The 27889-nt window shown below is 33.8% G+C and overlaps 1 protein-coding gene across 1 annotated transcript; it reads left to right on the top strand.

Annotated features, from left to right (window-relative positions):
• LOC132550937 (sodium/glucose cotransporter 4-like) lies at positions 1-22322 on the top strand. The gene is made up of 14 exons (XM_060215038.1): positions 1-87; positions 14372-14470; positions 14884-14988; positions 15733-15792; positions 16243-16347; positions 16709-16817; positions 17250-17330; positions 18301-18536; positions 18912-19047; positions 19527-19785; positions 20298-20460; positions 20770-20991; positions 21676-21793; positions 22061-22322. Exons 1-14 carry the CDS (start codon positions 1-3, stop codon positions 22276-22278), a joined length of 1998 nt encoding a protein of 665 aa, XP_060071021.1. The 3' UTR covers positions 22279-22322.
• The last annotated feature ends 5567 nt before the right edge of the window (positions 22323-27889 follow it).

Here is a 27889-nt window from a genome sequence, read left to right as displayed (position 1 = left end):
ATGGCAGAAGAAACAACCTCTCTTGAGTGGGGGGATATTCTAGTTTTAGTGGGATATTTTGTAGCTGTCATCGGTGTTGGAATAGCGGTAAGTTATCATATCTTACTTTAATATCATTTCCACTGGACACAGATGATATAGCATTTGAAATCATTGGAAGATACTACAAAGTTACGATACCCGTGTTTAAATCATACAGTGAACAATAAATATGAGTTTACTAACACTTGTGTATGCCAGTCGGCAGGAATTCAGCTTATTTCACGAGATATAAACAATATATACACATTTACATCGTATTCAGATGAGAAATATTATCATATTTAGGAAGAACAGCAAAATGCTTTAGAAGCCTATTCGAAATAAGCTTTAAGTGTTTTCAATCGAACAGAAATCTTGAACCTGCAGGTATCAATCAATAGGTGGATCATGACACACATTTTATACCAGGAGGTCAACCTGTACATATTAATGTTTCTACATTAATTATAGTGTTTGTGTAAGTATGTACATGTGCGTATACGCACCTATGTCGTACAAATTTGCAATCATCGAACCGGAACGACTGTCTGGCTACACTTCACCTTTACGTTTCGGCGGCGCTCACCTGTTTTATCATCAAATATTTATAGCACAAACACATCTGTAAAATACCTGACAGAGTGTTAGTAGGAAATACAGCACAAAGCACGTAAGAACAACACGAGTTGAAAGTATGATGCTTGAAGTGTTTTTATTTTTTATCTAAGATCAATTTCCATGCTTTTTTTTAACATTATTTTGTGTTTCATCCTTGTTGTTTGAATTAACGATTTACAAGCAAAGGTTTTAATCAAGTTCAAATATGAAAAAAATACGAAAATTATTCAAAATCCTTTTTCTTCTGTAGGAATGTGAAGAATTTATATTCTAATTCTGAAATATAAATTTACATAAATGATGGTGTCTGCCCCCTCGGGGAATTACAAATGTATCTTGGGATAAATGTTGTGCTTCATCCCTCTGTGGTCAGAAGGGCGGGGTTCAATATGGGAAATATAGCAAATTCGTTCAAATCACTCTTCTGTACATGTGATTTAATTTAGTCCAGATTTGATCTGAAATATCCCCGGGTGATGGAGACACTCCTCCGTATAAGCTATGCATCAGAGTCTCCTAAGGGTGGAGTGTGGTGATGGGTTGTAGTTGAAAGCTTGCTAGAGGATATATATGGAACCTAAAAATACTATGCCTTTCGTGTAAATGGAGCAATTTTAGCGAACGAAACCAGGTGCGTCATACAGGCCCTATGGGACTATTGTTTTGCATGCATATATATGTAGTTGTCACAAATTCGATGATGTGCAGCAAACTGTCTATCATAGTAGTTGGCCGAACATTCGTAACGGATGAGTGTGTATAGAGATTTGTTCTGTATTCGGCATTATGTATCACCCAGGGCAAAATGGAGATCATATTGCAAGAAAAAGAAGTCATCAAATGGTTTTTAATGAGAAAATTGGTTCAGATATGCAAAACATGGGTGCAATTTCTGCCTGAATAAGCGTGTACTGTGTAAATTAAACGTTACATCGAACAATAGAGCGCGCATGACCTATGAACAGCTTACTGCGCATGACTAAACTACATCGGAATATCTCCGGTATCTCCGGAACGAATCACTAAACACTACTATGTGTTTCCTGTCACGTTTGACCCGCTATACGTTAGATTTAATTCATATTTATCTGTACAACTTTGTTCGTGTCGACACGACTTCAATTTCCCCCCTTTTTCTGTATACAATTAAAACAAACGTCGATGTATATTGTGGAATAGTAACTTCAATTTGTTAATTAAACTTGGCTGTTATTATTGCCATCTTGAGCGCGAAAGGAAAATTTCTTTATGTTACTAATCCACCCAGCTTTGTAGAATGGGTACAGGGAAGTAAATCTAGGAAAGACCGGTGTGCTGAGCGTAGCGACTTATTCATTGTTATCCTGTTGTCGGTAACAACTTTCATTAAAAGCTTTTTATCACAGAAGTCAGGAATGTATCAAGTTATACTACCGTTGAACATCAAATACAAAATCAGATTTTTTTTAACTGTATTTCGTTTTTTTTTTTTTTTTTTATGTTTGTATATTTCTTTTTTTGGGGGGGGGGTGGGGTTGTTTATTATAAACAATAAATCTCCTATCTCTCCCGGTTAATAGCAATAAATATGCTTTAACACTGATGTTGTCTGTCTGTAAATATTGACACTTTCCTCTAATGGTTTTAAATCGCTGCTACAGGAAAGCTTTTTATGTCACAGAAATATGTGCTATTTGGAACTTAGAGAGAGTTGTCACATTATTCAAACAAACAAAAAAAAACACTGTGTGATGTGTTTATGAGTTTTCATAATGACTAAACTTTAGTACACACCCATTTCATTGTATGGGAATATCTGTCGTATAGATTAATATCAAGCTTCACAAACACATTACCAAGTATTATAGGATTGTAACAGATATGTAATGCCGATGTTTATTATGTAAATGGTTGCTAAAAACGTAAATATCTGTCAAAGCGATAACACAAGTATTTCATTCTTTGTATACGGGTGTCTCATTATACAAAACTTTTTAATTATTTCGTTTCTTAGTTCGTCACAAGTTCTGTTTGCTCTGTTTCTTATGAATTCTTTTATGATAAATTGATAAAATATGCGTACCTCTTCGTTATTTTCAGTAAATTTCATTTCGCACTTCTCAAGTTTAACCCTAAACTAAGTTAAATACTGAAGTTTGTCTACGTTACGGTTAAGACTCGACTTTTTTTGTAAATGTAATAGATCTTGAAATGTTAAGTGCTGAACTTAAGTGAAAGAAAAATAATACGATGTATGATTAGGATTTACAAATAGTTATGGAACTGGTAACAAAAAATATTGTATTTCCACAATCACAAACTAAAGTCTGCCTTTTACATGTAATACAGACTTGTATATCAATTGTACTGCTACACGATGATCAGATCTTGATCAAAGCATATGAAAGCATTTTTGTTGGAAAAATCGATTTGAAACAGAAACAAATTACTCTTTAATGTAATAAATCTTAAGAAGGGCAGAAGAAAGATTACAGCGATCGAAACACTACACTTACAGTACACGTAGATTATTTGGTGTTGTCATGGAGCTTGCCTTACGTAAGTTTGTAATTTTCTTGTACCTATAAATTATACATACATTAATTCTCTTCCAACTTTTCACTCGAAGGGACTTTTATCATGATGAAATATGTTGTAATTTCCCGATTGAAACTTTATTCAAACACAAATAAATGGTTAGTGACACAATACAATCTTAGTATCATAGAGTATGATTTTTCCCTTAGTTGTCGATTTTATCCGTCACTGGCATGTATATGGAACGTTTCCAATAACAGAAATGTTTAATTCATGGTATGAAGTATCCTTCAGTTGACGAATACACATAGGTAATGATTTTTTTATATATATATATATGATGGGGCCACTGTAGCCCTGTCTGCTGGAGGTTACCTACGGGATCTGATATACAGTAAAACGGTTCGACGCTCCCTATATACGTGTACAGTGTTACTACACGTGGTGTTGTGTGTTTCATATGAGGAAAATGTGTTTCCATAGACATAATTGTGTCCTTAGGAGAGACGCTTAATCCTCATTATTTTGGATGGTATACAATGGCCCTACCGCATGATGTTCTGTAAGGTAGCAGCAGCGACTTTATAGAGACCCCGCCTGAAATTGACACTGGTTGTTCTAAGCACAGCAAACAAACATCATTTGCAAAAAATATACAAGTTGATACCACGCATTGTATAAGGAGATGAATCATAATCCTGACGTACAATACTACACCTTGTGGTCACGGGCGGTGTAGTAGGAACGTGGAGAATATACCCATGTACGATTACTAAGGAGAAGTGCAGAATCATGATTAAATTTCATTTTATTATCAAAATTGTTCAAATTCAAATAGGATGAATAAGTTAAGGTTTTTCTTAGTTATGATACTCGGCTGTTGAAAGGTTTAAAAGCCGAGATAACAAAGTAGTAAACAAGTTAAACGATTACATAGACAAGGGAATTACATGATTCACAAATACTTGTTCTTTACATAAATCTATAAACATTGAAGGAGAGAAATTAAACCTCCCACAGACTGTCAGACTGGTTGTGTGGTTGACGTTGATATGATCTACAGCAGTAGCTAAGTTTAACTGTAGAGCTTTCTGTACCTGTATCGCACCAGTAGCGCGATATACAGTACTATTTTTTATTTAGGGAATGATATAAGTAAACTTCTAAATTCTGTCAACATTATCCTAAAGAAAACATGATTAAGGTAGATATTTGTAGAGAGATCCGCTAGGGTCGTATACTAAAAAGCTACACACAATGTTAAAAAAAAACCGCAAATCAAACTAATGAACGTATGATGAATGCTCCGGAAAGACAAAATCTGCCACGTAAATCAACGCCAATCTGAGTAATGGAAATTTTCTCAAAATGAGATCAATATGAATGAGGCATTGCTTAAAAGTGAGCGAAATTCGACTAAAATATTGATACGTAATGTATATACATATTTTATCACGTTGAAATGTCTGATTTTTAAGGCTTCACTGAAGCATTAAAGTATGTAGGCGTTGCTTCACACAAGTTACAGTGTTTTCATATGTCATCCCAAAGGAAATTTCATTCAGACAGATATCGTTAGTAAACAGTCAAGTGTTAGTAGTAATAAAATTAAGAGACGGGGCCTTTCGGCACTTTCCGTGTAAGAGACCCTCATTCACGGAAAGTGACGAAAATCCCTGCGCATTATGCTTTGCGTTGGTCGATTATTTCTTTCCCAGACGAGTTTGAGGTAACATATGTCAAAGTATATGTTTGTGAATTTTTTTTAATTAATTAAGTCTTTAAGAATTAGTATGATTCTATTTCCACGTGAAACCTCGAAACGGTATTTCGTCTGTTGATATATGTATTTTTTTTATCTAAGCAGCCGTTTTGGGCGGTTCTCATTTCGTACTGTGGTAAGTAGATAAGTTCACACGACACTTCCGGTAAAGGCAGATCATATATGCAGTTTGTGGGTTTTAAATTTCCACACAGAACACCATAACGCGTTCGCTAATTATCAGCGTTATTTCGCAACGAGATCGTGATGACGCATAGACATTTCCAATGACCTTCTTTACACCTCATCACTCGAAACTATTTGCTGGTCAGCTGTCGAGATCTTTCATGAAAAATGTGATACTGAGAACAAATCCAATGAAGGCGGGGACTTCGAGTAATCGTTGATGACCACTTCATTGAAAAAAATGCGGAAGGCCCGTCGCATGCCATCAATTGCAAGAAGGATAAAGAGTCTTGCTCGAGGAAACAACCGCACCTTCCTGAGAATTATAAACACCACGGGAATGGTGTCCGAGGTTGCGAAACAAATGTTCTAATTGGCAGAGCTATCGTGTTGGTGTTCCTGAACTAATGACGGAAAAAAGTACAAAACATAAAGTTCCGAAAGCAAATGATGACAGAGCTTTGCAAGCAAATATCTCTAGGGCACATGGTATATTGTTCTGTAAAGCTTTGTCATTAACATCAGCCATTAATGCCATAATTAGACATTGCTATTCTTGGATTTATATTTCCTTATTGGTGATTTATGCTGTAATGATGTGATTTCAAGCGAGATAAGTTGTTCATTATCGACAGTGTAATCCGTCATCTTTTTTTAAGCTTAGTATTCATTTCGACGGTGAGCCGTCATCCTTTTTAGCGGATTATCTATTTCCACGGTGACGTTAAAAGTCCGATATTGGTTATGTGGTTAATTCATGTATACACGTATCATGGTTTAGCCATGTATCGAAATAAATACACTCTTTAATATCATAGCTACGAGAAAGTTTGATCTATCGGATCAAGTCATTTACACAATCAACTTCACCGTTACCAATTTGCACGTTCACTCAGTGCAAAACGCTTCTTGAAGGTACTGTAGTACTATGCATGTCACGTCTCTTCTTCTATCCATTTAGGCATTGCGATTTTTTCCTGAAAGTTCAATTGGTTTTAGATGTGAACGGGTCTTACAGAAATGAACATGGATATATATATATACGCTTACATTATACACTTAGGTCGTTTATAATTCAACGCTAGCGATTCCGTTTTGTTGGAACTGTCATAGAAACTATGAAATTTCGCAAGCCGTTATTTACATTCTCAGTCAATTATTACATATGTAATTGACATTCCAAAATTACTAGATAAATGATCTTTACGAATTACGTGTAACGTTGTGCGATCCAACAACAGTGATGTTGTTTTTAAAAATTCAAAAGAAAGGTTTAATGTATAATAAATATGTTGCATTTTTTATTGTGAAGTTGAATCTGTTATGATTAAGACATGTTCCCTGGCAATGATCGATGTCTTTATTTAGTGAATGAAATCAGCCATTGACAATACATATACCTGTACGTGTGGCCTTCACTTTCACGGTTTCTATGTAGGTCGCCAACCTCCCGCCTAACCCATGCAATGTTCCAGGTCAGGACATCCTCACAAAGAACTCATTATTGGTTGTTGTGGAAACACGGTATTTTGTGGCGTCGAACTATCGCTTCTTGAAAAAAAACAAAAAACATAAATACGATATCAAAGCTTACTTTTCGTAATAATTTTTTCTGGTAACTTAAATTATTGACATTTAAAAATTCAATCGAGCACTTGTTATTCCATATTTTTCATATTATGATGAAGTTAAAATATGCATAGTTTACCTGGAGATAAGATATTATTTTCAGTTAAACATTTAGCGACAGTGTTGACGTTTACGAAACTGAAGAAAGGTTGATCCCTGTCCCACAAAACAGGTTTTTCCAGTTGAAGTATATTAAAGTAAAACACACAAATCTGTTGACAGCATTCATATCCTAAACACATTCCTTTCGTGAATGTATAGAACGACTGCACGATGTGTTCACAAAAAGGCCGATAGTTTGATTTGTATACGATTTCAAATCACCAACCAGACGAAGGAAAAGAAAGGTATTAAACATTTGTCACATGATACATAATCCCTGTCTGGACACTTTTCTTAATGTATCATATAATTAACTCAGTACACTCTAACTGGAAAGTTACTGCCTTAATGATACCAACACAACATTGTCCTGATTCTGGAATAAAATTTCCTCAACAGGTAAAAGTTCCTGTTGTCGACCTACCTGTATAATAATGTACATGTCACATTGGAAGTTTAGAAATATGGTGTTATTTTCAACCTTTTTCAGTATAATATGAGCTGATATATTGTCAAAACGAGCATTCCTTTAGTTTAATGGCCATCACAGTTTGTCTCCTGTTTGTCTCCCCTTTTTGTCCTTTTCATTTTTCGTCGGAAACGAGTGTAGCAATCAATCAAATTCACCAATGATCAGGGATTATAGGTATCAAATTGAGGTCAAGGCCGTTTCTATATTTAGGTATTTAATCATACAAAATTACAGTTTTGATTTCTATGCATTTAGATATTAATACAAGACGTTAATTTTAAGTAAAGCATACTAAAATATATTCAGAAAAAATAGAGCCTTTTTTAAAGATAAGGACTTGGTAAGGATTTTAAACAAATCGAGTAACTATCATATCGAGAACATATATCGAAATTCTTGTAGTTCCGGTTTTCCAGGTTTCCTATGGTCATACCTGTTATCTCGACACAAAAAGTACCTGTATGTTTTACAAACTTGTTCCCAAGGATTTACGATGACCTATGTTTTAAAGTATTGAGGACATATTCAAGGTGACCTACAGTGAACACACGAGGTAGTGTCTGTAAATAATTCTCCCGAAAAAATAAATATTACAGCTGGTTAGTTTGCATTTTACAGTATAAACATAATCTTCTTTACAATTGTGTAACAAGTTGCATAAACTTATACCAATTAGAGAGAGATCTTACATTTGGCTGAAACCGGAGGAACTTACCACGTTTACTACCATTTGAAACAACTTTATAATAATTTTATATGCTGGAAAACACACATCAAGTTAAAAAATAAATAAATAAAACTTAGCAGTTAAACATTGTGAAATACGTATGTGATAATGATTACAAGTGAATAACACATGTGATTTCGTTACATTTACAGTTTGATGAAAAACATACATTTGTGTACCATATGTGGAACGGAAACAATATCAAGTATTGTATAATTAGTATTCATAATAATTCAATTATTATCGTACATAAAAAGGGATAACTAGCTTTTTCACATACAAATATGATTAATTGAAAACTGTTGTATTCATCGCAATTCGGACAAGTTAAAATTTCAGGAAATAAACTACATTGTGCATCTAACAGAACACAAACTTAGTTCAAAATGTTGTGTTTCGAAAGGTTATGGTCTCCTGCACCACATGCATCCATCCCGAATACTTTGATATCACAGGACATAAGTCATACACTTTTCGATGTTCGGTAGTTTGTTTTTGAATAGAACCTTAGAAGAATAAAGATTTCTGTTTTTCCCCGGAATTTGCGTATGATATGATCGGGAGTACAGTGTAGGAAATGTCGGACCGGTAGAGATCAATGACGTGAACACTAGTCACCATTCAGGTTTCATTTTACACATTACATTTAACATTTATACGTCTTTCGGCCTGTCAGTCTGGCTTCATACTCTACATCTGTTGGAACAACATTCACGATGATGACCGAAACTGCACATCACTGTTGATGTAAACCTTCAAGTAGTATAACAGTAACCGGGGTGCACTTATCGTAAACAAAATTCTGAAAAAAATTGTTTACAGCGTGCCCTAGAATACGATTGGGTACGTCAGTTGTTTTGCAGCTGTAATAGTTAAGAAAGGTCATAGCGTCCGCCATTACGTTCTAGACATATATCATAAAAGGTGCTGATAGCTGACAATCTCAGCGGCGATACAATCGAATGTGCTGGATTTGGGTCAACGATTTTGTCTAAATGTGAATCACACATGAAATTGTCATTACCATATTAAATGTCTCGAATTCTGTTTATTTGGCTCAGTCGGGGAGAGTACCATTGTCCATGGATACAAAACGATACGCCTTATTTCTTCTTAAGAAGCATTCCATATCGGACACATTCTTAAGTTTAATTCGAAATCGGTGAAATTGACCAAAATAAGAACAAAAAGAATTATACACTGGAGACCCTTTAAAAGTACAGGAAAAATAAATCCGGGTATTGCGGAATTTCATCTCTGCCTCATTTGTCAAAATAGAGTGCCGAGAAAAATAGACACATATTAAAGCAAACAGGAAGGTATTGCGATCGTCATATCTCAATAAAAAAATTAATATTTCTGATATTTTTTTAACCGTTTTGAAGTTGTATTGTGCTTTGTTAAATGAAATAAATCATGACGTAAATTACCAAAAACATGATGATCAAATGTAGTTTGATTGTTAGGATGACAATAACAGAAAAAATATTATATTTGTAGATCAAATATTATGCATTTTTCACCTGAAAGATAATATTTCATGAACGCTAAATCAGATCACACTACCAATTGGCAGTACTGAAACGTTTTGCAGAAAAAATACCATCATTTATATATAACCTTACTTTATTAATAGTTAATTTGAAATACTAAATATAAACTTGTTATTCCCTATTTCTCATTTCATTTTGATATCGAAAACAATATAAAAGTTCAAAGTTGAAGACGCAAAACCTATCGCCATAAACATATACAATACAAAAATACAGCAAATATCATTATAAACACGATAATTTGATTTCATTAAGTTTTCTTAGTTTTAAACTAACATAGATATTTCTCAACAGGTAAGCAATAAGATTACATTTGTTTCGGATATACAGTTCGGTTCTATGGTTCTATTGACATATATAATACGGTGACAATAATATCACCCATTAGGGTACAGGACTTAGCCCCCCTACAGACGTGTTGACAATAGATACACAATACCGTGGTCTCCCTCCATTAAGTTTTATAGTTTATAAACAGGGATTTCGCATACATCCAAGGCCATTTGTTGTCCTCCTCCATTAAGAGCTGTTTGGAATGAAAAAAGAAAATTCCACATGAAGCGAGACAGTTGAACTTTTGATCGGGATTCCGCTCTATAATTACACATCTATGGTTTATAGGGACGGAACTTAAACAGTCTATTACCTTCACCCTGTCTTTTATATCCCAGTCTCATTTATCGTAGAATAGTTGCATTGGATGTTTTATGTTTTAAGTACCAATAAAGGATGGCATTATAAATTTTTTAATTAAACATTTAACTACATTCTATTTATCACTGAAATTTAAACAATACAGGAGGTAGCGAACGACGGATCTCTTGACTTACACAAGCCATCAAAAAGGTGGTAAAATGGAATGATTTTGAATGCTTAATCAATTTATATAGTAGATTTTGTATCACAGCTAGCTATCATAATTTTAGAAAGCATTTCTTGAATCCGCTTCAAACACAATCTGAAAAGCCATTGTACCCCTCTAAATAGTCCAGTATCATCTGAATGAATTGTATTGATTATATTGATACAGAAACAACTAACCAAAACCTTCGTAGGAACATCAAAGATGAAAAATTACAGAAAGTAACTCATTGTCTGTTGACATACTTATCTTTCAACTCTCCTATTATCTGTATAATTACGTTGATGACATGAACTGGACAGTTAAATGATCACAAGTGCATAAATACCTGTTGTAGTTGTCTTTGGCTCAGTGTTGTTGCAATTGCAATGTCATAACCTCATGGCGTTATTTGCATTGTGACATCAGCAAAAAACGGATATGTCGTTAGAATATCGTTATTATATAGATTTTGTTAACAGCCAGATGAAAATGTCTTAATTGAGAGATGAGTATACTTTTCATTTCGTTTTTAATGTAACTGGTTGTGAATTCATCATTACACATTAAAATTATTTTCGAGACGCCTTCATAAGCTTCATTGGAAATTGAATCCCACGTAAGCCCTTACAGGTATATTTCGTGTTACTTTCCTAAAATGCCGTCTTCAAGTTTCTTACTCTCTGATCCTGTGATAACCGGAATTAATTCATAAGGATTTAAATATAGAGACATTATCTAACCAGGGTATACGTTTGCAAACACTGTAATGGTGTACGCAAGGTCCTAATGACCTTGTGTATGACTTAACTGTCATCAAGGTGTATGCTCTATAGATAAGATGTTTGTAGCAGACTTTAGTGTATTTTAAGAAACGACGCATTTACTGGATATAGTTACTGCATATTACAGTCCCGTGATCACGTTCGTGATTAGCAAGTATGATCACTTATGACTGCCGCATGCAATTGTACAAACCGAGAATTAAAAAAAAACCGCCTCAACATGCTTAATTTTATATCTGTTAATAAAACATTTTCTTACCTCAAATATTGTTTAATTATAATTTACTCATTTTAATTAATATAAATAACATATTTATATTTTAATTTATTAATTTGATTAACCAAAACTCCCCAGTAGACATGCATGTTCATAAGATGGCTCAATAACGAAGGACTACAGATTTGTAGAAATGCGATTTATTTGCATCTAATTCAATTGTCAAAAGTACAAGTATGATGACACATGCATTAATTATGAATTTTGTCGTGCATGACATATATAGATAAAATATACACTACACATACATTGTAGTCTACTTCAGTTCATCGTGAACGTCGAAGTAAACCGTACAAGATATATTTAAGATGTTTGAATATAAATTAGGTGAAGATAGAGTTCACGGTCGTCAATGTTGGGAGAAGACTTGGTTTAGTGTTTCTGAAGTACAAAAGCGACCGTAGTGACAACAAAGATCTCAATTTACTTACATAGGACACGTTCGAGTTCTGGGAGGCTCCGACGGGATTTAAAGTAAAATTGTTGCAACAGACATTTATCTTGTACTCCGAAGGAATAATTAAGTAGATAAATAACTTGTTTGTGACAATTAATGTGTTTGTTTTTTGGCGTATTGATTTTCAAAGTTAATGTAACTCACACAGATGATATATATTACGAATCTATCAATAATGTAGATCTTAAATCTAACTTGTGCACAGTCATTTCAAATACACGTTTATGTGTGTGTGTGTGTGTGTGTGTGTGTGTGTATATATGTGTGTGTGTGTGTGTGTGTGTGTGTGTGTGTATATACTCAACGTAAATAACATAAGTTTCCTCGTCAAATAAACTTCTGTAATATTATACAGATTTAGGTAATTATGATACACAATTATGTTAAGTTTAGTGTCATTTGCACATGGTTTCCTTGGTAACAGCAGAAATAATTTTCATGAAATTCATATGAAATTCTGTATGGTATTTTAAACATCTGTCTTACAGGATCCGACATTGTTTCTATCAATAAATAATAAAACAATACGAGCTTCAGATCCATTTCTTGATATTTCCGAAACAGTCAAAGGCCTTGGAGAAAAACCGTATCGTAAATATTAATGTATTATCAATTTTTGGCAGATTAACTCAATGCTGAATTCGTTTTCAGCAATAATTTTTAAATATATTTTTAATAGTATGCAGAAGTACAGGTGTTTACACCCCCTTAGGAACCTCTAGTCATACACCTGGGTACACGGATGTGTGCTTACCTGGGAAATTGCCCCGGCCAGGTACAGGGTCTTCTTATTTAGATTATTCAACAAAACGATGTTATTTGATACAGTAGTACGAGACTATTTTGAATGCGAAGACTGGTACAGAGTAGAGTTTAATCTTAACTATGCTTGGTAGACAAGTTAACGAATATTGACTAAACTTAGAACAAATCCTACTTGGTGAATGACTCACTGGTAAAGAGGCTTTACCTGTCACTGAACATGTACAGAAGAAAAATTGTGGAAAATTAAAACGATGTCTATATCAGAAAGTTCATTTTACGGTGGATTTTGATAGCGATTTTGGGAGCCCACATTTCTTCCGGTTGTTCAAAAACGTGTTTACCCTGAGTTTGTTAGGCTTAATTGTTGTATTGTTCCTTAAATGGATACACCTCAAAGAACAAAGTACATAATCCCATTCAAAACATTTAAAAAAGAAAAAAAAAGAAAAAAAATAACAAAAAATCAAACCCGATAAAAGAATAAAACACAAATTCATATTCATAAAAATTCTCTGCCGACATAACTATTTTATACACGTCTTGAGTATTTTGTTTCTTATTTATTTAAGGATACATGTGATATAATCTGACATGTGATATAATCATGCTCTGAACGTACGACAGAGTCCTATTCATAGGGGTGTTATATTAATAGCATCCAGTCAATGTATGTCTGTGTAATACAGGAAGAAATTACCTACTGAATTGTCATTACAATACACGCACAATGCTTATGTATGAGTATAATTTATATCGTGTACATGTACTTTTCAAACAGGTTACAAACCGCATTCCTATGGTGTTTACGTCTAGTAAATACTTTGGAGATCTTTTTTTTCATATCTCTTTTGATAAGATTCAATATTCTTAAAATTTCATCTCACTTTATCCTCACCCTTATTAATTACGAGTACAGTATGCGATGGAATAGTTTTTGTTGTATTTTTCTCACATGTTTTTCGATTTAAATCAACAATATAACAGATATATTTAGATTTTTTGCCTAAAGATCCTCATAGTATGTATACTCCAGCTTTAATACTTGACAATGTAGTCTACTTATTCTTTTCATTCTATTTGCAAAAGAGGAAACCGAACGCTAGAAACCGTACCTTGTGTTTGGTTTTGTCTGAACCTTGTCCCTCATTCATGGTCTGAGTACTGGTTAACGTGAACATGCTGTGAGAAGTAAGCCAGCGAATTGTTCTTATCTATATAACACCTATATAGCCTATCTACATAGACCTCAGACTAGATTTTTATGAAATTCATCGATATATATATATAGATATATGATTCGATATATATCAGATTCACAAATTCAGGCTTGGGACGTGTGTAGTTCTATCTATTCTCTCTATGACCTGACATACGCTGTTATAATATGCATTCTTTTACAGTAAAACCTAAACCATTTTAGCAATTAAGAACAAGAAGATGATCTCATGACTAAATATCTGATCCTGTGTGTTGTCCTGAACAAATTATAATTTGTACGAGTAATTTGTCCATGTGCCCTATCACGATGTAAACGACTAGATATTCTAAAGTTGAAAATTGACAGCTACAATATTTGAACATTTTCACTGCAATTTTTGCCTCAGCTGAGCCCAAACCATACGAACATGGCACAGCTAAGCAATGAAACCATATATATAGATAATATATATAATTATTTTATCTTTGCAGTCGTCATGTCGCAACAGAGGAAGTGTCAGCGGTTACTTCTTGGCAGGAAGAACCATGAACTGGATTCCGGTAGGATATTTCTGTATCTTATTTTCTTGTTGTGTCCAAAACATAAATATGTTACCAAGACCCAATGAACTTTTATTTAGTTATCATTTTAATTGCTTATTATCTTGATATTATGTGTATTATCAGAAGAAGAAATACTTTAATGTTGCCCCTGACAAGAAAAAAAACAGCTCGCCGGTACTTGCAACTTTATTTACAAATCCTTTTAAAAGTCTAGTACTATAACCAGTATGAATTATGTTGATGTTAGGCGGGTCCAGTATTGTGTTATTGTTACACATTTAACTCTGAACAAAAATGTATAATATTTTGAAGAGGCAATGTTTTCACTGAGAAAACGAAAACCCTTCGGGTTGAATAATCTATACTACATGTACATGTTAATGAGCTTTATTTTCTTGTAATATTTTAAGGTCGGAGCTTCACTTTTCGCTAGTAATATCGGAAGTGGCCATTTTGTTGGTCTGGCTGGGTCCGGAGCAGCTTCCGGTATCGGAATAGCTGTATTTGAGCTAAACGTAAGTGTCTTTAAATTATTTTTACAGGATACATATATAACTAATACACTTTGCATTTTGTGGAGAGTGTATAGGATGCAGGTTTTCATCTTAGTCAAGAATAGCGACAACAAGTATAAAAAAATACAAAATTAATATGCTATTGATCTTCATAGGGGTATATTTACAGTTTATAGAAACTTTGTATTACTATGTAATATTTATGATTCTGTGGATATATTGACGTACTACATCACATAGTTCCGCTGTAAACGCCCCGAAGTCTATAAACGCCACTTTAGTGTTGTAACATGATATAAATCCTTGAACGTTAACCTTTAACCTCTACTGTATATGAAGTTAAAATGCATATATAAAGCATTTTTCTCTCAACTTTGTAAGGAATTACAGAACAATTTTAATGTATATTTAATGAGATAATGTTCATAATTTCTAATTATAAATGATATTTATGACAGATATCAATATTTAATTTTTAGTATATTTAATATATTAGAGATATATTCATGTTCATAATTTGCTATATTTATGATTTATTCGCTGTATTTGTAATCTGTTATATATATACATCGTAATTCATATATACGTTGATAACTTATAGCTATATTTATTAATCTTATTTCCTCTTTATAGACCATATTTATAGTTTGTAGCTTTATTTATAATACATAGTGTATATTTATAATGTGTATGTCGTGTTTATAATTATACACTATGTTTATTCTTTATATTTATTATTTATAGGCTATCTTTATCCTGATGATGCTGGGTTGGTTGTTTGTTCCTGTGTACATTGCTTCTGGTGTGAGTATAAAGAAAAAAAACAAACATTTTTATCTTAGATATGCTATATTTTTCATTTCAACGATTTTATCCTACCGTCTAAGCTACATTATAAGAAAGTTAACAGTAATGGACCATGTGAACTACTTTTAGTGAAAAATAATGACTTTATAAATAAGTAATAATACTTTTGAAACTTTAATAGTATCTTCATTGATTAATTCTTATTCATCATATTATCCTAAGTAAAGGCGAGGTAAGATCAAATTTGTGTAAAATGGAGAGAGGTCAGGACAATGTTAACAACTTAGTAATTAGTCAATGGTCTAGGAAATGTACTGATATGAAATCCCTGACAGAAAACTTACAACTGTCAAGCGATGTATATTTCAAAATGCGCAATTCTTAAGCTTAATCATAAAGAATTTTGTGTCGTTCATAATTTGAAAAAAAGTATTGTTTTGTATGCAGGTATTTACCATGCCAGAGTACTTACAGAAGAGATTTGGCGGTCAGAGGATCAGAATATATCTGTCTGTTCTCGCTCTTATCCTCTACGTGTTCACGAAAATTTCCGTAAGTTTTAAGATCGTAATCGTGAAGAACATCATTTTATATTATACATATATACAGATATGAGATCCAGGTATAAAAGGGTTAATGGTTGTAATAAGTTCACTCCCCTTCTTTCAAAGTGGACGAAAGTGCTAACAAGATACTCTTAAAAGAACTCTTTGAACAACATTCTACTTGATATTACATATACGCATTTTTATTTATATCGATATTAATTTTATTAATATGAGTTGTGGTGTTTCAGTCCTGTCACTTATTTTTTCCGACTAAAATCATTTTTGCATAAAAGGTCTTACATAATATGTTTAATACCTACATCAATAAACACATCTAAACTGTATCGCTATTGATATCAACTCAGGCTGATCTGTTCTCTGGAGCGCTCTTCATCACTCAAACCTTCAAGGGATTCAATCTGTACCTCGCCGTTATCATATTACTAGCCATAGCAGCTCTGTTCACCATAACAGGTACGTATTTCTGTAAATCTTGTATCCTTGGTTAAGGTCAATATTAAATACACCAACCTTTCCGGAAAACATAGTCTTAATCTCCTTTTCTATTTTCCATTTCTGCAGTCTCCTTGTACCTTTTTTCTTTGATTTATCGAACCTGAGTTTAAATTAAAATTTTGTTGACAAGTCGATGTATAAATATATTTATTCGTGGACAAATATACAATTTTAGTTAATCAAACACGCATACATGTGTTTTGTACTGGTTTGTGGCATGTACCTGCAGTTTGACATTTAATCTGTAATGAACAAAAAATCGTGATTGATGAATATAAGAATATGCTTGTGACATTGCATGGAAATAATTATGGAATTATATACACAGAACCTGGTAAAAAGTTTGTATAAAAATGACGTGCTATGATTTGGTAACTGTTCCAACTTTAGGTGGCTTGACTGCTGTAATTTGGACTGATTTCGCACAAGTGGTCATCATGGTGATTGGAGCATTCATTCTTATGATCATGAGTAAGTTTGATTTAACTCTAGGTTATTCACTTCCATTTTTACAAGACATCTATCAGTACAATGGATTTCTCTGTAACACACCATCTTCACTGCTTCACAATTATAAAGAGAAAGTTATTGAAATGGAATATTTCGTATTTGAAATATTTGGAATACCTTCATGTTGTCAACTTTGTCAAATTACAATTTTACAAAATGTACCTTCTTTATGCATAACTCTCTTTAGACTTAACTTTTTAAAGTGCTTCAAGAGATATCACTTTCTGTTCAGATAAAGATTTAATATTTAGAACAATTAGTATTTTTTCTAAGAAAAAGAAACCGCTCTTGATTTTTATTTCCCTGCCATGTCCTGGCCTGTCATAATATCGTTTCCGCTTATTAATATTTAACAGATACAGGTGTAGAACTGTCATTTGGTGTGCGGTTGTGCAAACTTCAGAGTCTTAAAGACCACCAGCGGTGTCTTCCACCTGCTATCTTAAAGCTTGTACAAAAGACACACAAATGAATAGCATCTTTTTCATAACTTAGAGTGAGATACAGTCGACCCAACAAATGGATCACACTGCATCATACAGCTGTTTCGTCCTTCTAGGACTCGTCAGTGATGTTACATCATACAGCTGTTTCGTCCTTTAGGACTCGTCAGAGATGTTACATCATACAGCTGTTTCGTCCTTCTAGGGCTCGTCAGAGATGTTACATCATACAGCTGGTTCGTCCTTCTAGGACTCGTCAGTGATGTTACATCATATAGCTGTTTCGTCCTTCTAGGACTCCTCAGTGATGCAAACATATCCCAAACTACTATATCAGTAACTGGGTATATATGTAAATAAATTAACCATGTCCACTTTATTCTTGGTTGGTGATGCGCTAGCTTCATAACGTGTAACATGCAAATAGATATCGCAAATTGGCATATTGTCTTCATTAACTTTCATTTCCCTCGAATCTTTTTAATCAGGTTTCATCGAAGTAGGTGGATACGAACAAGTGGTTAAAAAGTATTTTGATGCGTGGCCAAATACGACTCGTTTGCATTACGCCAACATTCACAGCAACTATAGCTATGCCAAATGTGGAATCCCACCAGGAAATGCCATGCATCTGATGAGAGCAGCGGATGATGGTGGTCTGCCATGGCCAGGAATCATATTTGGTCTCACCATCTCCTCTGTATGGTATTGGTGTTCAGATCAGGTAAGTATGGGATAACTCGCCTTATTTCTCAATGACATCCTTGCTGAAATTATCCGCTCTTCAACAAGAAAATCACTTGCGATTTTAATGATTCTATGTAAAGCATAAGAGTGATGCATGATGTTACATACGTTACGGCTACGACTGTAAAGCACCAAAATATTTATTATGTTGATATATAATATCCGTAAGGTAGTGCTTTCAAACAAGGACAATTGCTTACTGCACTGTAAGACATTATTTGTTCCACACTTCACATGAACATTTGTGGGTGAGTGGATGGAAGGGTGGGGGGGGGTGTGTGGTTGGATGTGTGTGTATGTGTAAGTGTGAATTTGATTGGACCTAATCAGACGTAAAATATTTGTTTTTAAGGTTATTGTACAGAGGGCTCTAGCCGCTAAGAACTTATCACACGCCAAAGCTGGAACCATTCTTGCCGGATATTTGAAATTTTTACCTCTTTGGCTTCTCGTATTCCCAGGAATGATTGCCAGGATTTTGTTTCCAAGTGGGTTGCTATAATAATTTGAAACTATTAAATAACACTGCGTATACATAATTTCAACGTTTTGCTTTTCTTCAGAAGTTTTGCGTCTTACTAGTTTTCACTTTTTGCTTCATTAAAACGAAAGATTTTCACATTTTGCATGATTAGAATAAAAAAAGAAAAAAAAAACCTTTTTAAAGTCGAGATGTGTGTTTAATATTTTGTATACATTTTTGATATAAAGTTCACGTACATATAATGTCGTTTAAGGGTACATAAGACAAGTAATATTTCTTTAATGTTAAACTGGGAAACATTACCAAACTATTTATCTATCACCTTGGTTTTCATACCTTTGCCTTATCTACATTGCCTGAATGATATATATATGTATATGTTTTAACTAAGGTTATTTTTATAAATGATGCCATATTATTATGTATGCCATCTGAGGTTTGATATAGATCAAACTTGTCTACAAATATTTCATTGTTTTACAGATGAGGTGGGCTGCGCCGATCCTGATGTTTGTATGAAAGTATGTGGCAGTCGAGCGGGTTGCACAAATATTGCTTTCCCTAAACTCGTTCTCAAAATTATGCCTGTCGGTCTCAGGGGTTTGATGTTGGCTGTGATGATGTCTGCTCTCATTTCTTCGTTGACTTCCATATTTAACAGCAGCAGTACCATTTTCACTATGGACATCTGGCGGCGGATAAGGAAGAATGCCGGCGACGTAGAGCTGATGATAGTGGGACGGTAAGTTATGTTATAAGTTATATCTATAACTTATACATCTGATTTCTTGATGGAATGTGTTAAAAACTATGCATTTTGTTAACCTTATCATGTCTCTGTCTATATATCATTAATGCCAGTTACATTGTGTATGAAATAATCGTGTGGCTAGGTATCTTGTTCAGCTTGTTTGCTAATTTCCTTGATAAACGCCAACTTAAGTCATATTTACCGATACGAAATCACGTCTTGTATTCAAGTTACTTAAATGTATTAAGTAAACACTCACTGACTTATCTCCCTTTACTCATATTTATAAGCATTGCGTCGTAAAATTTATTATGGTTTTAGTTTTTAAAAATGGTACACTTTACAAACATAACATATGTGCTAACATTTTTTGTTTGGCTATCATTACCTATATACCAATATCTTTGACTAATTCAATCCATGTTTATACAATTATTTTTCCTAATTTTACCAAACAAAGTTCATGTGCTACCATAGCTTACCTTCCCTCTATTGCCTCGCAGGGTGTGTGTTGTGATTTTGGTTGTGATATCTGTAGTGTGGATACCTATTGTTCAGAATGTCTCTGAGCTGTTCCACTACATCCAGGCTATCACCAGCTTCCTGGCTCCACCTGTTTGTGCTGTATATGTTCTAGCGGTCTTCTGGAAACGAACCAATGAGAAGGTCATTGTTTATACAGTTTACACATTAGACATTTTATTTTTTGCAAGTGTTTCTGTGTTAAAACAATAATGTGTTACTTGTGTTTACAACGACATTATAAAATTGAGTTATGTTCTTTGTCAACCCATAAATGCTACTTAATCTTTCCAGTTATTATACCAAGCGGGAAATCGAAGGTTTGTAACATAAATGAAATATCGCCATTTTGTATACTTGTCGTTGCTGAAATTGAACTATAGAGAGTAGCTTCTTAACTGGAAACAATAAAAAAATGTCCATACAGAATATGCTTCTTTTTCCCACCAACAGGGGGCGTTTTTCGGACTGATGGTTGGTCTCTTGACTGGAATGATACGTTTTATATGGGAATATACATACAGTGTACCTCCGTGTGGCGAGGAAGCAGATGATACTCGACCAGCTATAATTTCCAAAGTCCACTATCTTCACTTTGGAATCCTTCTCTTCGGGATCGTCTTTATCTGCACTATCATCATGAGTCTTTTGACAAAACCCATCGAAGATAAGCATGTAGGTTTATGTTTCTGATATCTTTCCAACACTGTACGTATAGTTTAAAAAACAGTTGCGACCTGTGATTACACATGTAGGTCTAATACTTTTGAGATATCTTTTGAATGGGTATTCGGCCAACGTAATTATAATGCAGTTATGCCTATTTTTTCGGTTCGAAATCCTTCGATCGCGATTCATATATTTATTATTGTCAATGACGTGTAGAAACTTTTTAGATTGTACAAAAGGCACACAAGTAAGTAACACTTTTAAATACAAATTAAGAGTTGGATACCGTAGAGGAAAACAAAGATTTAAAATGCATCATACAGCTGTTTCGTCCTTCTAGGACTGGTCAGTGATGCTACATCATACAGCTGTTTCGTCCTTCTAGGACTCGTCAGTGATGCCAAGAGCCTATATTTTGATGACCAAATTGATCGAAAGAAAAGTCGAAATTTCGACGAGGAGGTGCACTAGTCCAGTTTTGGAAATTGTCATATATTTGATCATTTTATATAAATATATATTACTTTCTGCGATATTCCTTTCCCTTTACATTTTTTATTTTAGACGATACAAAAGACGAAACTAGTTAATTTAAACAATGCACATCATTATGACGTTTGTGTTCTCAACAAATAATTTAGCAATACGTTTTTCGTTTGAATTACCAATTGTGTTCTCTTTCGTTCCTAGTTACATCGACTGACGTTCTGGAATAGGTTCAGTACGGCTGAAAGAGTCGATATTGATGAAGAGGAGACCCAAGCCGAGCAAGAATCAAATTCAAAAACGCTCAATATAGAGGACGTCCGTAAGTCTTCAATGTTTATTTTCTCAATCATTGATATCTTTTTTTTTCCCAATTAATATACATCCATTTAAATTTACATTCCATGCTAGTGCGATGGTATATTTGAAAAAATATCTGTAATGTATTTTTTATTTTTATTTTTTTTCGAGGGGGGGGGGGGAAGGGATGTGGGTTAAGGGGTATTGGGATTTTATCAGACAAAATCATACCTCCAGGAAGAAATAACGCTGATGCGCTTAAGTTAAGGAAACGCCTTTTTATATTCAGAACCTGAGGTAGACATACCTTGCTACAAGAGAGCATTCCAGTGGATATGCGGCATTGAGAAGATGGTAAACCAGCCGAAAATGACGGACGAAGAACGACAAGCCATCGCCAAGAAACACGAATCAATTGTTGAAAAAGGCACATGGAAAACTGTTCTCAATATCAACGCCGTTCTGTTGATGACAATTGCGGTTTTCATTTGGGGATTTTATGCATAATTACATGCTGATAGAGTTGTCAAGAAACCTTTACAAGCATAATCTCTTAGCATCTTATTTTATACATATCATTCATATGTAAATGTAGAAAATTATTTTATACCTATCATTCATATGTAAATGTAGAAAACTAGTTTTGATATACGTTACGTTGTTTTCTTATCAGATACAATACATATCACGAATTACGCGTGAGGATTCTTTATATATATTGGTTTATATATATATATATCATAAAATCCATCGTATTTCACTGTTAGAACATGTAAAAGTTAACGAATATTTCAATTTCATTCTGTTACTGTATAGTTGTTTTTTTTATTTCGCGGGCTAATATTTTGTGGGTGACCATGTTACTTACGTTGAGTTCATTTCGACGAGATTGAAGTGATAATACCAATAATGAACTGGATTGATAGAAACGGTTACGTTGTAAGTGAAAGTGTATGAAGCTACAGTGTTGTAAATGTAATTATCCTATTACTTCAAACATTCATTCTACGGCCTATTTAACGTATTTACTGCTTTACTTACTTGGATTAACCAATATCTGCATACCGATTGCCTTCAAGGAAAAATACGACGCTTACCGTTTTGGAACACCTGGTCTTGTTTTCCGTGTATTTTTTCATGAATCTCTCTTTTGTTAATATTTTGCTTTAATTTCATCGAAATAGAGTTTGAATTGAGGTACTTGAGACTGATATGTTTTTTTTTTTTTCTCTCTTTTTGTCAGATCATTTATGAAAACGCAATATCAAATTGGTCGTAGTTTCGCACAGTACACTGTTAAGGTGCATTGTAACATTCATTCATACATTACATTCGGTAAAACACCTTAGTTTTCACTGCCGTCATAGATAGCCATAAAGTTGAAAATGCTTTCATTTTTGTCAGTCGTCATAGATTCTCATAAGGGTGAAAATGTGATTCTTAATTACTTGATAATATATATATGATTGCTGATTGTTATGGTGCTAACTTAGTTAACTTTGAATAGCGTTACCGTTTCCTGTACTGAAGGTTTTTTTGTCCTTTCTTTAGTGACATACAGTCATCCAGAGTGTATAGGGTTATTTTCTGAGACCGTATCCCATATAATGAAATTATTTCATAGATATTGTGAATTTGGTTTGGAGATTGAATGCCTGACTATCACAATCTTATTCAACACTCCTATTTTGTACAAGAAGTAAAAAAGAAATCCGTACTTTATGTGAAACCGGTTATGGACGATTTTTATAAATAATCTTCATCATTAATTGTCAATGTATTGCTTCGGTTGCGATACAAATCCACTGGTGTTTTTTCATTTTCTATCCTGTATTATTTGTTAGATGTCAATAGATCGTGCATGTAAGTGACTGGATGTATACCTTCAACACATACAATAAGGTTGTATATGATTATATGATTATCTAGAAAAAACAGATTATATATATTGTGTATATGTATTTGAGTATATTTTCATACATAAATGACAACAAAATAAATAAAAAGAAAGTCAATTCACAACCATGTTTTTTTTTATTTGAAAATCTATCTTCCCTTTCCATTGGGAGTAAGTTTTAATTAACAGAGAAACACGATATTATAAATGCCAGCCTCACATTAGAATAATTAAAGACTGTCATCGAAGACACAATCCGATCTAAGTCATTCAAATACGTTAATTGTTGTCAGAAAGCTGTATTATCAAATTTATCCTGAAGCGTCCTTAGGTAAGGCAAACACTATTTAAACAACGAATATGGCTCCTGCGGGCCCTGGCAAAAACGAGACACTCACTCACTGTCCGAAATACTTGTGCATAGTTCAAGCTTAAACAAACAAAAACAAATTGAATAGTGAAGGCAGTTCAAGTGAGCTATTTGAACCCTTGGGAAGGGACTTCGCTGAAGAAAATGCGATTGTAGCAAAGCTGTTAAGGAGACTCGACTCTGTGTAATATAGTTTTTATAAAGTATTTCTATACCGGGCATATTGCAATTGCATGTAAATTTCTTGTTGCGCGAAAGAGAACTCTCCTGTATATAGAGGACTAAAAGTACATCGCGATGTCAACAATGGAGAAAAGAGTTGAAGGAGGGCGGTTTACGCCTTTTGAAAGCGATTGTAACGGAAGTAGTAGCTTTCATGACCAGTAGTATTCAAAACCAACGAAGTCAGTTAACGTAAAAGATATCGACACATAGTAAGACTCTAGTAGTTACTGTAGTGACGATAGTAAGACGGGATTTGACCAAAAAGCCCGTACGTGATTCTCGGAATAGAATAAGGCGATGCGTTATGGAGTTGTCTATGTTGGTTTATGCAACGGAATGATATTAGGAAAGAATAGGAAAGAGCTTATCACAGTTTGTATTATATGAGAGGACAATAACAAAACAACGTCAAACAACCGTATGTGCAGAAAGGATTCAAGACATTCGATTTGAAAAAAAATAATGTCTTGTATGACATTAAAGCCCCAATATACGTAAAAATCACTATAAAAAAAACAAACTTTATCTTATTTTCCCCGTAATATATGCAACAAAACAAATACTTTCCTTTAATTAAAGATAATAAAACTGACTGTTTTCAATTTAAATAAAAATTGAAAAAATCGGAAAATAAACAATGTGGGACCCACAATAATTCATACATTACCGCTCGTAGCGATAACATTGCGCATGCGCATATTCCGCGTGTGTAAACATGGCAGTCACAGTACAGACGTTCACCAGTCGCTTCCTTTTTTTCCAATCATACATCAGGCCAGTTCTGAATTCTTACGTTATAATTGCGCGTCGTATCGTTTCTAAACTAAATATTCCTTCTAATAATTTCCCAAAAACTGAATGTTTATCACATGAATACCTCAAGTCTACGACAAGACTTCGCAAACAATGTTTGTAAACAAAAACTTACCGTAGACACATCTGCATGTGCTTCCTCTATAAGTAGAAACCTCAACTCTCGCGAGATCAGGTCACGAACTTTCCGACGTCGTTCGGCAACAATCGTAATTTCGATGGTGGCGTGTTTAAAATGGAGGTGTGTTTACAAATAGCGAGTTTCAACTGCTCATATATCAATACTTTATGCAGAAAGTCATGGCAACTATTGTTTGAATATCTCAATAATTATGTGTGATTCTACACTAAAGCTTTGGTGAATGTTACGTATATTGGGGCTTTAAGTGACGTAACTTAACTTAATTGCCAAACTTTCCAAACGACGATGGTTTGTAGTATGACACTAAGCGATATCAATTTATTTAATTACCAAACCTTAAAAAACGATGATGATTTGTATTGTGACATTAAGCGACATAACTTTACTTAATTTCCAAACCTTCCAAACGATGCTGGTTTGTTTTTATGAACGGTCATTCAACTCGAAATAATTTATTTCAAACTCATATTATTAAGGACATGTGTCCAATAGATAATGCTTTTATCTTTATAGCCCTTCATTTGTTTCATCAACCAAAAAAAACAATTCTGGCAGTAATAGAATTGGTGGACAATGATAGTCGTTATATCATTTCCAACAGGACTTGTATGATTGGTATTTCAGAAGATCCATCGCACTGATTTTAAATATTTGAAGCTAAAAACAAGTGTCCAAAAGTGTAATTGTAACTCAAAAAGGTTTTTAAAAGGGAACATGACAAGGGTAGGGAGAACCCAAAGTAGCATAGGTAATGATCAACGGTTGTCAAAAAGCCAGACCGGGGCAGTGATTACTATACATATAAAGAAAGTGAGAGAAGTTTTTTAAAAAATGCCATATTTTTTCAGTCTCAGTGGGCCAGTAGTGCAAATGCCATGCAAGAAAAGGAAAACAATCAGCGCGAAATTTTGTGAAGACAGACTGTTTGTTTAAAAATGCTAAAATATGTATATATGGAAAAACATCCAACTTAGGGAGTGAGTGGTATACAGCTTACTAATAACACTATTTCATCGATCAAAAGTAATATTGTACAGCCGGTGTTTTAGAATGGATAGGAGAATATATTTACAATACTGCCCCTCCTCCTTTTCGAGACCTATATAACTTTTGTGTTTGTCTGTTTTTATTTAGAATACTCTATGATGAGCTATTATATCCCAATGTCTCGTCAGTATATCAAAGGGAGACTACTGCGCCGTGTTACTTTATCGATGTGGTATTACTTTTAAATGTTGTTGTTTACATAAAGACCACATGGTCAGTGTCTTAAACTATAAGCTGTATTTTGGCGAGGGTGAAGAAACAAAAAATGGCCCCACTATTCCATTTCTGTTCCGAACCAAAATGCAGGTTACATTTCAAGACGATAACCATGTATTCAATTTATTTTGCAACGTTGCTTGAAAATCAGACCATCAAGATTTCAACAGTTTTGTTGTTTACTCTTTGTTTACATGACGTTGGTTTTACGGTGAATTGTGCATGATGACATACGCCAAATTATTTTTCCGCGCAGAAATAAAGTTCCAAACTTCAACTAAGATGACAGCGATTTCTTGAATTTTCGTAAAAAAAAACTTATCCTTTAAAACTTATAAAATCGCTTATTTCAACAGTTATTTATGTTGTTCAACGTCATTTTAAAGTAAATTCCAAAATTAATTCTAACAAAATACAAAATGAGCTAAAAGCAGCTGTTTCCTTTCTCTGCTGAATACAGTCAAATATAAATGTGACAGGTGTAATCCGACAAGGGCAGAGCAGTTCAGGATAAACAAACATACTCATTAGGTTTTCTTCTGTTATCGATCTAGTCAATTGTTCTATGTTTTATGATTTGATCACTTTAGAAAGATTCTATCTCATTCAAAAATATAAGTGTGCATCAACATCACCTTTTATTTCATTACAAGTTTTTATCGTTCCCTTTAGAGTTGTTTCACTAAATTACCTTGGTGATAGACAGTTCGAATTCTATTTTCATTTGAATGTTCAGGGCTTGCCCAAGCCAGACGGATTCGACGATGTAATAAATCAATCATTAAAGGCACCATATTTAAATAACGAATCTTATAATATATTTCGTAACACAAATACAATTACCGCTATGCCAAAATCTTCCGTGTCTGTTTTTTTTTTTTTTTTTTTAAGAATTTTTGAAATTTTAAAAACACATCCGATGTCCAGTGGAAGTTTTCATGGAAAAGCCAACAAGCACATGTCAACATGTCAACTTTATCATAATCCAAATTCAATTAAACTAGAGCAAAGTGTGAACAAAGGAAAGATTTTCACGGAGAATCCTGAAACAGTGTAGAGGGAATAAGACCAGGGAGATATTGTTCAACGTCGTTAAAATGATACGAATTTCTATATTCCAAACGCAAGCGGTGATCAGCTTACTTACATATATAAAAGACACGACTGATCAGACTAAGATAACATGTAAATTAGTATACATGTCTTTTTTCAATTCTGATTACGGAAAAGATGTACACGTAATTATAGAATTCGTTTAGAGCCATGCTATGTATGAAGTGTTATTTTCTTAACACATTGATTTGGAATTATTTCACTTACATTTTATTTTCCAAAAAAGACTCATAAAAATTTAAGTTTTACTTTTGATAATTGCTATCATCAACGCTGACTGATCTTTAAAGGATAA

Source organism: Ylistrum balloti, unplaced genomic scaffold (genome assembly GCF_031769215.1).
Source record: "Ylistrum balloti isolate Yb309-2 unplaced genomic scaffold, AGI_CSIRO_Ybal_v1 Utg370158, whole genome shotgun sequence".
In the NCBI taxonomy this organism is placed as follows: domain Eukaryota; kingdom Metazoa; phylum Mollusca; class Bivalvia; order Pectinida; family Pectinidae; genus Ylistrum; species Ylistrum balloti.
This window is presented reverse-complemented; position numbering and strand designations above follow the sequence as displayed.